Consider the following 14,328-nt stretch of genomic DNA (forward strand, 5'->3'; position numbering starts at 1 on the left):
TTAGATTTGTTATGCAATCGCGTGTGTGTGTGTGTGTGTGTGTGTGTGTGTGTGTGTGTGTGTGTGTGTGTCTGCTTATCTGAGTAAATGCTAGACAGAATGATTGATTATTGCCAAAAGTAAGACCAGGTGGTAACATACACGTGTGTATGTCTGTGTGCATGCATACGGGTGTGTTTGGAAGAGGGGGCAAGGTGTGCGGCTCTTTTTTTTTTATATATTTTGTTTGACTGTAACCTGTCATCAGTGTGTTGCCTGGATCCTTGATGTAAGTCATGCATTATTTTTCAGCCCTGGTTTATAGCATGGGGCTGTATGGGTTAACTGCCTTTCATTTTGTTAGCTGATTCAGTTGAATAGACATTTCACTAGTTTGTTTTCAAAGATTACAACAATGAATCTGTACTTTAGTCACTGACAGCCTACATTTTTAATACAAGTATCATTTAGGTCCGAGTTGTGCATAGTCAGCCCAGTTTTAGGGTACATGGCAGCAGACCCAAAGTGAATGGTCACTAGGTCTGCCTGTGGTACTACAGTGCATTAGAGCTCTGTTAGCATGTATAATTGAAAAATTAGAGGTGTTGCCAGCACTTCAGGTTTTCACCGTACATCAAATGGATACCCAAGTTTGTAGAATGAACTTTTTGCTTTTCTTCTATGATTTTAAGCTTGTAGATTTTGTAGCTTTCTTGTTTCAGATGGTTGCTGCTAATTTTATTTAAATCCAAATGAAGAATACATTTTTTTTCATCTATTTATTAAAACAGAAAAAGCCATAGGTAAAAGGTAAACCAACACAGAAAATGCAGGCAAAACCAGAAAAGGAGGAGTACACACATTCCAGCCACGTTAATGCGATGCCCCTGACTTTGCTGTGTAATGCAGCTCTCCTTCTGGTCTTCTGTTCTGGCTGCTGTGTACATTTTTACACATCCACAGTCTAAGGAATCAGAATATATGGGTAACGTGCATGGAGGAACTTGATTGCTGAGATGAAATCTACCTCTGTTTTGGATTTCAAGAAGTACGATTATGGGCTTAATCCAATTGAAGAAACCAGAGTACACTGTTTACGTGAGCACTTGAGTCATCGGATAACTGTAGAAATCTGATAGTGATTGGATTATTGACTGCATGTGAAAGTAATCCCAAATCTAAAACATTCACTCCTTTTCAATTAGAGGCTTCCCCAAAACCAGTATGTGATCCTGTGCCTAACAGCCTTCAGCATTTAAGAATCTTCTATATGAATCATATGCACAAAAGACTTTAAGGTCTAGAGCAACCAAAACTGCTGAAGATGTATTTTATCTCCTGGATTGCCTCTGTTTTTAGGTTAACTTTCCCTTCAAATGAATCTGCATGCATAAATGTAAAAGGATTTAAATATCACTTGTCTCCTACACTACACTATGTATATTGCTTTTTTTTCTGTCTTTGGTGGAAAAGCAGTAGGATTACTCACATAACGGAACACCGTACAACTCGTTCATCTATGACCATGACCCTTGCTATACCAGAGATCCTCCTTGGTAGGGGGTGTACAAATTGATGCCTTTAAAGTACCACAATCCAGTTTTTAAGAGAAAAGTTAATGTCGGCTTGTGGTTGGTTGGTTTTTTGTTTTTTTCTTTTTGGATCATTGTTTAAGCAATATTTATGCTTTTCCTCACTCTAATGCTTTTTGTCAGCCAGTTTCTGTGACCACTGTGTGGCTCGGATTTGGTTTCTGGGGTTTTTTTTGTTGTTTTTTTAAAATTGTTTTTATTTTGTTTTTTTATGTAATCTGCAGAGACCATAACACAATTGCCATTTTAAAGTTAAATTAAGCATTTTTCTTGCACTTTTAAGAACTTTTTATTCTTGAGCACTGTCCCAGTGCTCTATGCTAAATGTTTAGAATTCTATTCACAGGTACAAACATTCTAAAACTATTATAGTTCTGCAGACTAACTTTTGTTACATTGAGCATACAATTGTATTACTAATTACATATGTCCATAGGTATAAAATCTTAATTTATTAGATACTAAGATTACCTATTTGTTACTACTTGCATCTATTTACTGGAGTATTTTCTCCATAATGTGCTATTTCACAGTGAGTAGATTTATACCTTACATGAACGTCCACTTTATGAGAACTGAGACACCACATTGATAACCCAATATTAACAATGCCAGTCAGCATAACTTGGTATCTTTTTGCTCTTGACAAAGCAAGAGATTAGCTTGAATTTGCATGTTCCATTTGCCTTGGGCAGGTAAGTGGGGCAGATGTTGGCCAGGTGCTCCTTGCTCTGGCCTACAGGTAGATAGTGGTGGCTTTGCGCAGACAGAGCAGAGCCTTGGGGGACACATCATGGGGGCTGATCTTGTTGGCCTCCAGTCGCAGGACCCGCAGGTTGGAGTAGTTGGCCATGTCCACTACCCGGCAGAAACTGCTGACTGAAAACTCTGGGTGGGGAAAACACGACAGCAAACCCAGTTGTCAGTGTGTGCAAGTATCCAAATGGACTTGACTTAGACATGGCATATATGATGCCACCTTTTGGTTGGTAAGGTTGAAGCACTGACTTGGAGAGCAACTGGACTATTGTGAAAGTATTCATGTGTGTGTGCTCTGGCTAGCCACACTACATCTCTGAAAAACCTCTTACCATAAAGTGGGTTTTTTTTGGGGGGGGGGTAGGGGAGATATTAAAGTTTAACCTTTAAACTGAAGTCAAGGAAGATTATGCACAGATCTAGAAGGCATATATATAAAAATATACATTTCTTTCCACTCTGTTTTGTCAACCTGGTTTTTAGTTATGTTTCTGCATTCTATTGACATGAATCAGATTTGGGTTCTTCTCTTTGTACCAATTGAAGACTGAACTCTATTAGGCAGTAGATGCTGTAATAACATCAAGAAATCCAGCTGCTGTGGTAAAATACATTTTATAGACTCAGTGTGGCTTTGGAAGGCAGCATGCCTGTGATGTGATGCAATGCAGTTCCTACTGAACATCTCCTCTGAGGCCTCTGCACATTAACTTTTCCTTAATGTAGGTTTATTACCGCTTCAACATACCTTGTAAGTGTCTGACCAACAAATTACATGTGAAGGTAAAATCAAGGTTTTTAATGTCTTGATGGAAATAATCACTTTGAGTCCATTTATGACCAACATTAATTTTCTTTCAGTCTTGAAATAAACATGCTTTGGTTTTGACTGTCTACCATATCTGGTTTTGCCAGAGTTTATGTGAATGCCTTAAGCGAAAGGACCCCCTGCTCGACCAAGAAAGATGGCATGAGGGTGGCATGACTTGGAGTCTGCCGAAAGAACCTGGTTAGCGGCACGAGCCGACACAGGGGCGGTCGTACCTTTGATGCGGTTGGCTTGGAGGTAGAGGTTTTGAAGGCGTGTGCTCATGGTAGGAATCTTCTCCAGCCTGTTGTGCGACAGGTCCAGCTCCAGCAGCGTGGTGACATTGAACGTGTCCGGGGGGATGCCGTCGTCCGTGAGGTGATTGTGTGCCAGGCGCACGAAGCGCAGCTCGGGTCGTTCCCTCAGGAAGCCAGCGGGCAGCATGGAGATGAGGTTGTGCTCCAGGTACAGCTGGCTCAGCCGCGGGGGCAGGTTCTCAGGCACCTTCGTCAGCCGGTTGCCGCGCAGGTCCAGGATGGTGAGCGACTGCAAGGGCTCAAGGGCGCTGCCCAGGTCCTCAATGGTGTTGGTGTGGAGACGCAGCTCTGCCAGGCGATCTAAGCCTCGCAGGGCGGTGGCTGATACGGAAGAGATGGCGTTGTGGTTGGCACGCAGGTCCCTCAGTGAGCGAGGGAGTCCCGTGGGGAGGCGCTCCAGCTGGTTGTGGTGGAGGAACAGGCGCTCCAGCTTGGGCAGTTTGGCGAAGATCTTGTCGCTGATCTGATCCGAGCAGAGCTGGTTCATGTGGAGAATGATCCACACCAGGCCGGTGGCGTTGTCGAAGACGCCGTCTGTGATGCCCCTGATGCGGTTGTTCTGCAGGTACACGTACTTCATCCGAGAGGGCACGAAGGGTACGTGCTGGAGGTTGCGGCTGTGGCAGTACATGGCGTAGGGGTAGGTGGAGGGGCAGTCGCACTCCAGGGGGCACTCCACCTCCACCAGCTCATTTTCTGCCTCGGCGGAAATGTAGTGGTTGCCATGGTTTTGAGTGTAGCTGCCGCCATTGGCCCGGTTGCGCAGGTAGTTGAGCCAGGTCAGGGCGTCGGTCTGTTGTGTGACGGACAAGTCAACAAGCCCCACCCACAGTAGCAACACAATCCAGCCACACATGGCTCCTGAGAAAATGGATGGATAACAAGGTTGTGGAGCAAGTTCAACACAGACTTTGTCCATGCTTACAATCATACACAAATTATAGACGGCAAATGGCACCACAGCAACACACTGGGGCCAGGAGACAACTGGGCAGCTCATTGATCAATTAATTATTGTACCCTCAAAGGAGGGATTACATATAACAAAGGCTGGCATTCCTACATCTTTCACCTAAAATAAAAATAACCTAATTCACCTCTGTGACATCCTGCATTTTAACTTCATAGTAGGTTTCTATCTCACCAGTTCTCACAAGTCTGAGTAGCGCTCCTCCCATTGAAAAATCAACAGCCCAAGCTGTCACAGTTTTATGCAAATCTCTGCATGTCTGGGCAAGTAGAGTAAAATCTGAATCCCATTTTCATATTGGAGAAGGGCATTAATGTCTTCCTAGCAAGAACATTGAACTTCGTCACAGATGGAGTCTGTCTAAGGACCTGACCACTCCATTAGCTATATTCAAGAAACGTGTGTAATCAAGATCTGTTGATTACAGATTTACACCTTGGAAAGTATGTAATTTGTTAAAATAGTAGGTTGTTATTTTGACTTCAGAATTACCCTGGGTTCAGAGTAAACAAGTTGAGCTCTCAAATGTGAACTCCCAAAAGTTTTTCTCATTGTGTCAAATAAGTGTCACCTGCTAATATCAGAATAATATCATAATCAAAAATATAGAAACATGTTTTAGCATCTATATAGTTGCATCTTTAAAACCATTATAGGGGTAGGCAAATTTTGCCTTATGCTCATAACAAAAAATCACTGATTCTAATTACTAGTTGAAAATGAGAGTTTAAAATGCATACAAACCCCTCCCCCCCAACTTTTTGCTGCTGAATATCATTTAAGAGCTGTGCATATACATAAGCAATCACATTTTCAAATAACAAATTTACCATGAACCAAATGTATATTTAAAAAAACTTAGCATTGAAGAACAGTATGAGTGAGCTGTGCCTACCTGTCGTGGGGTTTTCTCCCTTACCTTCGTCTCCTTTGAATCCGGCAAAAACTGAAGGCGGACAGATTCAGAGGGAAAGATGGTGAGAGGTGGAGAATATGAGCCAAGAGTGGGGGACCATGTTGGGGAGGTTTGCAAAAGTGCCCTGTTCCAGCTACACGCCCGAACAGACAATTAGCCGGTGTTGTACATTGTTCTCACACACACACACACACACACACAAGCACACATCTAAAGACATATACCGTATTGGGGGTTACTCCTATTCAGTCTTGCAGTGTTTGCATGTAATGCCAGTTACTCATGCTGTTTGTAGGAAACAAACCACCAACTTTTACATGAATGCACCTCAGACCATAATAGCAATCGAACTGAATTTCCTGCACATAAACCCAAAGAACCTGGTTTGTGTTCTAAAGCATACAGATATGAATGCCATTCATCTGAAAGCAACATCTGCTCTTTAACAGCTTTTTCCACTCTGTCATGAGTGAAACCCATGTATTATCATTAGCCCTGTGTGTGTGTGTGTTTGAGGCATCTGGGCAGGCACTGAGATGCGTGATGCTGCTGTATGTTCATAGCCATGTGTGGTTTCAATTTTGTCCACATCCAGTTTCAGCAGCAGTTCCACGAAGCTCCAGAGCCCATTACAGTAATGACGCGTCCTTCACGGACTGCTACAGACTCCCCCAGACTTTACTGTCTGTCTCCTTTGCATGTTCTCTGGCCAGACTTTAGTCACACTCTCTCTGTTTTCTCGGTTTTGAGTTTGGTCAAGCTTGGCTCACTTCTAGTGTAAGTCAGTGATGTAAGCTCCTTCCTCCAGGCCGCCCCACTCCTTTCTCACTCTCTCGTTCACACAATTGCGTGTTCCTGGCAATTCTATAGCAAGGAATGAAAATTGCTGTCTTTTAAGCTGTTTGCCTTTTGCATTGAAAGTAGAACACTGATCATTATGTCCCGTAGGGTGCAGCAGTTTTTCTCTAATAGATCGCAGACTACCTGTCAAGGAACCCAACAGCGCAGAAACCCCACAAAACCCAGCAGGCCCCAGTCTTTGCACTGAGCCAGAGGCTCTGTTTCTCCTCATTTACATTCAAAGATTATTTTACAATAAGGTACTCCTTCAAGCATTATAAAAGACTGATATGTTCCTAATGGCATCGAGACCAAGGGGCATCGATACAAATACACAGCCAAAAAGTCATTGCTGATCATGGTATGAGATGTGACTTGCTTTTAGGCTCAAGTACGTGATCACTTCATTATAAATGGATGCCGACCTGTCTTGTTCTCTAGCTTTTTGTGCCATGTTTGTCGAGGGCTTTTTCATGAAATCCCTAACTTTAAAAAAAAAAAAAAAAAAAAAAGGCTGGTGGTGCTTGGATGTATGTGTGTAGGTTTAGTTAGATATATTGTGTATTCATACATATGTTCATGTATTCCAAAACTATGTTTACATGTGCATTTCAAATTATAATTGTATATTAAAAGCATCCAGCTCACCTGCCTTTCGGACAGAACCACGTCAAGTCAGTTGACGTCACAGAGTGGATTACAACTCAGAACTGGACGAAATGTACGGCAGCATAGTCGCTATAGCTATAAGTTAGGGCTGCCTAATAAAATGATCCCTCTGCATACTGTAATTTCATGTAGTAATGTGATTTACTTGTGAATGTAAGAAAGTGCATTGGGGACCTTTTTAAATGGTTCAGTTTATGCGTTATGACTTAAAAAACTTAGATTTGTCAGCTCTGTGGCATGTTGTAGCAGGAATGAGAACAATGTATCTCTAACAGCCCTTAACCTGTCATTAAACTCATTGAAGGATTGCGTTGTTTCTTGGATTGAAAGGATTTAATTCTGAGTTCTAGGTCTGCTGCACTAGTTTGGCGGATAAATGTTGTCTGCTTTTCTTCCTAATGTGCTAAATGCTTTGTAAGTGCTTCCTTATGTTTTTGGGTGCTCTCGCTCTCTCTCGCTCTCTGAGCAGGGGGTGTGGTGGAGTTCCACTCTTACATTTAGTGAATGATCACCCATGCCACACTTCCAGAGCCTTTCACTGCATGTTACAACAGCACAGATGCTGGTACTGTACAGCAAACTTGGTAAAATCTATAAAGAAACATGATTATTTACAGAGGCATTTCAAAGCTGTGGTATAGTTTTCTAAGTCGTAGCATTTCAGTCCCCCGAATTGAAATCACACCGACAGCTGCAAACACTGGCAGACCACCTCTTCTTTATTCATAAAGAGAACCAAGAGCCAAGGGTGTGTGTTGCTGCAGCTGAGCTTGTCCTAGGCTTTGTATGTGTGGTGCATAAAACAGAAGGCATTTGTAACAAGTGAAAAGAATAATAAAAATATTAATTAAAAAAAACTTGGATGCTGGTTGCATTCTTTAAGGGATGTGTAAAAGTTCCTCTGGGTGTACTGTACTGTATGTGTGTGAGAGAGACAGTAAGAGGGGGTCCTTTTGTTTATGATAATCCTGCAGCCTCTGGTTTTTCAGCTCTTTTCATCCTTCTTTTCTTAAGAAGTGGATTGGACGAGTCTGCGATAGTCTTGATTTTTACTTGCTCGTAGTCCACTCTCATAGTTGCCAAGGCATTCGTCATCTCTTCCTGCGTACATCAAGAAAGGACCCATCACAACTGAACATATATCTCAGCGGAGACACAAATACCTAAATTACTGTCAATGACAGCCCTGCCCACAGTACCTGATTCGCTCCTATCAAAATGAAGTATACAAAGTGGTTACAGGGGGTGGGTATCATAAAATTGCTGCAGACCTTGACTTCTTCCCAAACGTGGCTTTCTTCATGCAGGACTTGGCTGGTGTGTAGAGGAGTCTGGGGTAGGTTCACTGACCACTACAAATACAGAGAATTTTAACAGAAAGGGGGATGCAACTTCTGTACCTCACCTGGTAGTGCAAGGTGAGCAACACCAAAGTTACACTGTTATACTGATAAACGTATGGAAGTCATTCTGGAGAAGCATGTCTGCCAAGCACTGTATAAATAAATCCAGGGGGGGAACAGGCATGTGCATTCACTGTCATCGTTTCAGGCATAATGGGGACATAATGGGGGCAGTCTTCTGTGTAGTGTGGTGTAACATCTGCCAGGACTCCTAACGCCTCTCGACATTAATATAACCAGTAACTCACGTTGATCCAGGGATGGCTCATGAAGTCTGCGATAGTCATTCTCTCGGTGGGATCCGTTTTCAGCAGTTGGCGAATCAGGTGCTTTGCTATAAAATGAATAAAAATTGGACTACTGAGCTACGTAACATTAACGGCCCAATCAGGGAATGAGGAAACGGTATCGTGACCTGATGGCTCCCGCTGAGTTTACGACCCAAAGGTACGTCGAGCCCGCTGCGGGACCTCCGCCCTAAACCCCACAGCTCGTTACTGTCGTCCTTTACCTTCCTCTGACACCTCAGACCACTCAGGGGCAGGAAACTCGTACTGGCCGTTCCGGATCCGTGTCTTCATCCCCGGGGACAACGTCAAGCTGCGGTTTGAATAGAAAGGGGGGTATCCACACAGGCTGGGGAAAGGAGAGCCAGCACGCGGATTACACCGAGACATGGAGGAGCAGCGGCCCAAACCAAAGCAATAATGGGACAAGCAATGGGACATTTGCACCTTACACTATATACATGATGACGCCCAAAGCCCACATGTCACAGGACTTGTCATATTTCTCTGGGCCAAGTACTTCCGGCGCTGGAATGAAAGGATGAACCATTAGAACAGATAAGAAATAGCAAAATTCACCAGTGATGTCATTGTTTCTGTATCATTAGAGGGAGAACTTCCATGTATAATAACCTGTCCGGTCCACATACTAGCCCGTTTTACTTTTGAACACGTGCAAATATTTCTCAATATATCTAATGCTGTGTTTTCGTTATTAAAAGCGAACAGACACTTTTCACAGCACAAGTCAGCATGCTGACTCACGCAAAGCAAAGATGATTGTAAATGAAAAACCAAAGTAGCAACACTAGTGGCTGGTGAGAGATGGGGGCGTGGCAATGTCTGCACAGTGCAGACATAGACTACTTCCGCATTGAAATAAAACAGCACAAGGCTGGAAGACTTTGAAGGTAATAGGGCTACACTGTAGCACATGAAATTTCAGTTCAGTATCTAAACCTGTGCCAGAAAATGTCGCGATTTTTTTAAATGGTTGTTATAGTAGACTAGATAATTTATTATAACTGGTTCCGTTTAAGATGACACCCCCTTACCCACATAGTAGGGAGTATAACACGGTGTGGCCAGGCAGCTATTAGCTGTGGTCTCTTTGGCAAAACCAAAATCTGTCAGCTTGAGTTGGGCATCAGGGTGCTTTGACGTGTAGAGCAAATTCTCCGGCTGAAAGACAGACAAAAATAATAACAGAATAATTGTGAAATAAAACATGTCTCGAGATGCCCACAGAAATCTGACAGTGCACAGAGCTTTACATAAGAGCCCCTGGCCTTACAAATGCTTCTTTTTAAATCCGTGATTGATTGACATTGCGCCAGAATACATCCAGTCTTCAGGTGTAAGATATGTACGTGATCTTGTGTTGGTTTCTGCACATAAATGCAACATTTATTCAGGCAACCAGATGTATCGCTGATCAGATATAGCATGATTGACGTGCAGCTATAGGAATAACAGCTATGTAATGCGATATACTCTGACTGCCATTGGGAATTCCCCTATGCAATACGATATACTCTGACGCTGGATGCTGGTGGCGCATATTGGGTATGCAGCTGTGTCAGACTGTTCATGTTGGTCCAGGTTAAGCTTGCAATGATGCTGCCCACCTTAACGTCCCTGTGTGCTATGTTACTGGAGTGCAGAAACTCAATGGCTTCTCCTATACTTTTCATAATAGCCAAGGCCTCTACAGAGGGGGAAAGGTTGGGAAAGAGGCAGAGAGAGAAGACGTACATTTTAAAACAACAATAAATAAATCTGTATATACTTCATAAAACAGAAATAAGTAGCCCTGATACTGAGTGCCCTGTCTGTAACTGAGCATTGTATTCTCTGTTTTTTACCACTTTCCTGTCAGTGCTGGAAAAAATATGTGTGGGTGTGCATGTTTTCTTGGGAGGAGGGGTACCTCTCTCAGTAAACGGCTGGTCCCGACGTGCCTGAATACGCTGGAAAAGCTCCCCCCCTTCCATACTGAGACCAAATGAGACAGAAAAAAAACAGTTATAACATTTCATACTGCATTTATAAAAATTAAATACAGTGATGATTGAGATGATAATAATACACCAGCAAGGTGTACTAAAATAGAACATTAAAGGTGCTCTCTGGGAATTTTACTATACATACATGCAGCTGACTGCACTATACACAACATATGTAGGTATAGTGCAGCTGACTAGTAGGTCCTACCATTCCATCACAAGGAGGAGACACTTCTTGCCCTGGTACAAGTTATCGAAGACATCTGCAATCTGCACGATCCGGGGGCAGATTGATACCCTGCAGTGAAGTTCCGCCTCCCGACGAGCCTTCAGACTGTCCTTCAACATCTGGGAGGAGGTTTTTTTTTTCCCCATTACTGGTTTAAATATGTTTAAAACCAACTCACTGTTAAGCACAGTGAGTCAAATAGAAATTGAACATTAAAGTTCAAATGGCATTTTGGTACCTTCTGGTGGGATATAAAATTTTTAAGGTTTTATGAAATATTTATTTTCAAAAGCTGCTCCCATATAATCCTTCCCCACAGACCAAAATGCAGCTTCTTGGATCTAATAAGTACATTTTTAGCCGATCCAAATACATCATTGTGATGCACTACCCATTAGTTAAAGACAAAGGAGATCAGAGCCATTCTTGGCCTTGGAGAAGTGGCAGACAGGCCAGTGATGTCAGAGAGGAGCTGAATCTGTTCCAGGAAATATCTGCTCTTTACCCAGTGCCAATTCATGTTACATTTAATGAGCTTAAGTATTTCATTTTCAAAATAATATGCACATCTGCAATGTATTTCTCACCCAGCATAGTCTAGAAATCAGCAAGGCTGCAATACTTGAGACCATGCAACACTTTCAGCCCTTTTAATGACAACTGGAACATTGTTTTGCCGTTTGCTATTGTTAATAAACAATAGGCATCTACTTGTGTGCTTGCCAAGGCTGTGCATGCACCCGGCAGCTCCGGCTACTGCCCATGCATGACTGCTTCCTAAAGCAATTTAAAGCTCAGTGTGTAAATGAATCAGATGAATCAGTGATGATTCAGTTGCTCAGTTCCTGCCTAATGGAGCTCAGTTATTTGTCATGTAATTCAGCTCCTGCGAACCACTGGCTGTGATTCAGCAACCACTGAAATGATTCAGTGCTTACTGCCTAGAATATTTGCTGAGCTGTAAGGTGTGGCTGGGAGTTGGGGGATGGGGGAACTTTCTGGTGTTGAAATGTTGAATGAAGTGGAAACATCGGTGGGGCAGTCGTGTTTTCTAGGGCTACACAGTGCTGTGTTAGAGGTCGTCTTAGCAGCTTAGATCGATACTCCATCTGCATGATAAAACTGCACCTTATCATCTACTGGGAAACCACGGGCTCATCTCAACAGGCAGACAGAAACTGAAATATGAAACTAACTCTCAGAATGAACAAAAGATTGTGTGTGTGTGTGTGTGTGTGTGTGTGTGTGTGTGTGTGTGTGTGTGTGTGTGTGTGTATGTATGTATGTATGTGCATGTTTGTGAGAGAACGTTCTTGAATTACTATTTTGATGATGAGAGATCAGATGTCTCCACATGTTGGTGCACATCAGATATTTTTAAAATCCAAAAACAGCTTTTATTTAAGCAACCCCCTCCCCCCCCCAAAAAAAAAGAGAAAAAAATAATAATAAAAAAATTAAAAAAAATAAATATATATATATATATATATATATATATATATATATATATATATATATATATATATATATAATTAAATTTAAAAATGACAAAGGTTAAAATTAGGTGCAAGTATACCAATATTTAGCAACAGAATGAGGGCTACATGCCCACATAGTCAAACTAGATTGTGTGTGATCTGTGTCTGTGTGTGCGTTTGTGTGTGATCTGTGTATGAAATGCTGTGTCTTAAAACTGATTTTGAATGAGTTTGCAGTTGAAGATTAACCTCATCCCATGGCAAAAATAATATAATGACTGGGATCTTTCTAAATGAGATTCAAGTCAACTGTACTGACCACACTATATTAGACAGCACTAAGCCAAGTGCATACAACACAATCCTTTTCAGGAAATAGAAACCAAAATGCTTCTGTCATAGACTGGATTGTATCAGTCTTCAGTTTATGTTCAGAACAAAAATGAAATGTCATGGTAGCCTATATGTGTTTTGTTCCAGTACTGAGAGTTCAGTGGACTGTTCCTTAATAGAGCCTAGTCATCAATCTCAAATTAAATTAGTCATCAATCTCAAATGAAGAATTCCTAGTATATTTCCCAAGAGCATCCCTATCATAAAAATGAGCTTGTCCAAGGTTATAATGTGCGTTTGGTTGACACAGGAAGTATCCCTGCTAACTCTTCCTGTCGACCTGTCAGTGTCAACTTTTAACCTCTAACCTTAAGTTTTGTTTGATTGCAATCAGAAAACACTTCTAAACATTCCCTTTCTTATACAACGTATTCAGGTAATGGTATAGCCAAACTAAATATACAATTTAGACAAAATATTTTATTTTTTTAGCCCATTTATTAAAATAAAATAAAATAAATAATAAAAACGCTATATGTATTTATTTTGTATGCATGCTTTTTCAAGACTTAAGGTATTTTTATAAAAGTCACTACAATTTCGAGCCGTTTTCCGAAATACTAAACTGAAAACGTGGATTTGGAAAATGGTTTCGGTTAGACAGAGGAGAATGGAAAACGACAATGTTATAACACATAACAAAATGCCATTCACACTGCGGTTACCTTCAAGGCGTACTTCTCTCCGGTGCGCTTCTGAAATATCTCAAACACCTTTCCATTGAAGCCTACCCCAAGGACCTGTCCGGAGAGCTTATACTCCTCTGTTACCACATTCTTCTTTATTCTAACGATTCGAGACGATTTTAGAGAAGGGTTGGGGAGATTTTTCTGGTGCGGCTCTTCTTCTTCTTGTTCAGCGGCAGGCGCCGAATCAGTCTGATTCCGTGTGATCGGGAACATGGTAGGCGAATGTTCTCATACTTTCATCTCCACTACCGAGCTTCTTTAGGGATGCTTCGGATTTCGAGTTTATTCCGTTAGCTGGAGGCTGGGAGAGGATGCCACCAAACCGTCAGCGTTGCTTTTTTGGTCCGCACAAACGGGACTGTTGTAGTATGTCAGCATGTCAGAGTAGCTGCTAAACTGACCACATGTCGATCCTGTATGTAAGGCTTCAGACTGGTCAAAGTCGGCAGTGATAACCTTAGGGTCGAAAAAGAAAAGACTGAATTTATTGCATAACGATTCTCAGATACTCTTTTCCGACACGCCGTTCCTTGGATATTCTTAAAGTTTCCTCAAGCCATAGATTAAAAAGTAGGCTTTATTTTAGCGGCATAGACTTATTCTAATTATTTTGAAGTTAATATTGAAATTAACATCGAATGTTATTTCATCGGATCCTGTCAATCATAGCAACGATAAGATGAGGTCAACCAACAAGTAAATTACATGATGAAACTCCCTTTAAGCCCTTAAGCCTCGGAGTGTGAGATGTAAGCCTACACATTCATTTGTCTTACTTTTACCTACCTCGAATAGTAAATAAAATAATAACAAATATTATTTACTGCTATCCTTTTTATTTTATTTTTTACTTTGGCCAATATAATGGTGAGCTTAATTTAAGGGCAATCCTCTGAATAGCTTATATAAAAAAATCTAGGCCTATGGTTTCCAGAGTTTATTCAGTAATAAATTCGTAGAAAATGTATACGCACATAAATGACGGGTCGTAGG

The 14,328-nt window shown here is 41.6% G+C and overlaps 2 protein-coding genes across 4 annotated transcripts; both read right to left on the bottom strand.

Annotated features, from left to right (window-relative positions):
* Positions 1–738: 738 nt before the first annotated feature.
* fmodb (fibromodulin b) lies at positions 739–7,436 on the bottom strand. Of its 2 annotated transcripts, XM_081703372.1 has the most exons (3): positions 5,321–7,436; positions 3,375–4,316; positions 739–2,459 (listed from the first exon to the last, which is right to left on the bottom strand). In XM_081703372.1, exons 2-3 carry the CDS (start codon positions 4,309–4,311, stop codon positions 2,308–2,310), a joined length of 1,089 nt encoding a protein of 362 aa, XP_081559498.1. In that variant the 5' UTR covers positions 4,312–4,316; positions 5,321–7,436; the 3' UTR covers positions 739–2,307. The 2 variants fall into 2 exon arrangements, with proteins under 2 accessions (XP_081559498.1, XP_026868049.3); XM_027012248.3 differs by having other exon boundaries at positions 3,375–7,436.
* Positions 7,437–7,548: 112 nt separating this feature from the next.
* Positions 7,549–14,324, bottom strand: mapkapk2b (MAPK activated protein kinase 2b). 2 transcript variants are annotated; one of them, XM_027012238.3, is made up of 11 exons: positions 14,310–14,324; positions 13,312–13,791; positions 10,755–10,894; positions 10,471–10,535; positions 10,169–10,248; positions 9,596–9,722; positions 8,993–9,068; positions 8,765–8,889; positions 8,502–8,587; positions 8,050–8,202; positions 7,549–7,951 (listed from the first exon to the last, which is right to left on the bottom strand). In XM_027012238.3, exons 2-11 carry the CDS (start codon positions 13,546–13,548, stop codon positions 7,808–7,810), a joined length of 1,233 nt encoding a protein of 410 aa, XP_026868039.2. In that variant the 5' UTR covers positions 13,549–13,791; positions 14,310–14,324; the 3' UTR covers positions 7,549–7,807. The 2 variants fall into 2 exon arrangements, with proteins under 2 accessions (XP_026868039.2, XP_026868041.2); XM_027012240.3 differs by lacking the exon at positions 14,310–14,324 and having other exon boundaries at positions 8,122–8,202; positions 13,312–14,024.
* Between the last annotated feature and the right edge of the window lie 4 nt (positions 14,325–14,328).

This window comes from Electrophorus electricus, chromosome 20 (assembly GCF_041902795.1).
Source record: "Electrophorus electricus isolate QZ-2024a chromosome 20, ASM4190279v1, whole genome shotgun sequence".
Taxonomy (NCBI): Eukaryota; Metazoa; Chordata; class Actinopteri; order Gymnotiformes; family Gymnotidae; genus Electrophorus; species Electrophorus electricus.

Bases quoted from the DNA above. Each gene is read 5' to 3' on its own strand.
- fmodb (XM_027012248.3), bottom strand. From the start codon at position 4,455: ATGAGCTGCCCAGTTGTCTCCTGGCCCCAGTGTGTTGCTGTGGTGCCA. The intron at 2,460-3,374 runs GTACGACCGCCC...TTCCCCACCCAG, and splicing joins CCAAGCCAACCGCATCAAAG to AGTTTTCAGTCAGCAGTTTC.
- mapkapk2b (XM_027012238.3), bottom strand. From the start codon at position 13,548: ATGTTCCCGATCACACGGAATCAGACTGATTCGGCGCCTGCCGCTGAA. The intron at 10,249-10,470 runs GTACCCCTCCTC...CCCCCTCTGTAG, and splicing joins CCAGCCGTTTACTGAGAGAG to AGGCCTTGGCTATTATGAAA. The intron at 7,952-8,049 runs GTACTGTGGGCA...TGATGTACGCAG, and splicing joins TTTTGATAGGAGCGAATCAG to GAAGAGATGACGAATGCCTT.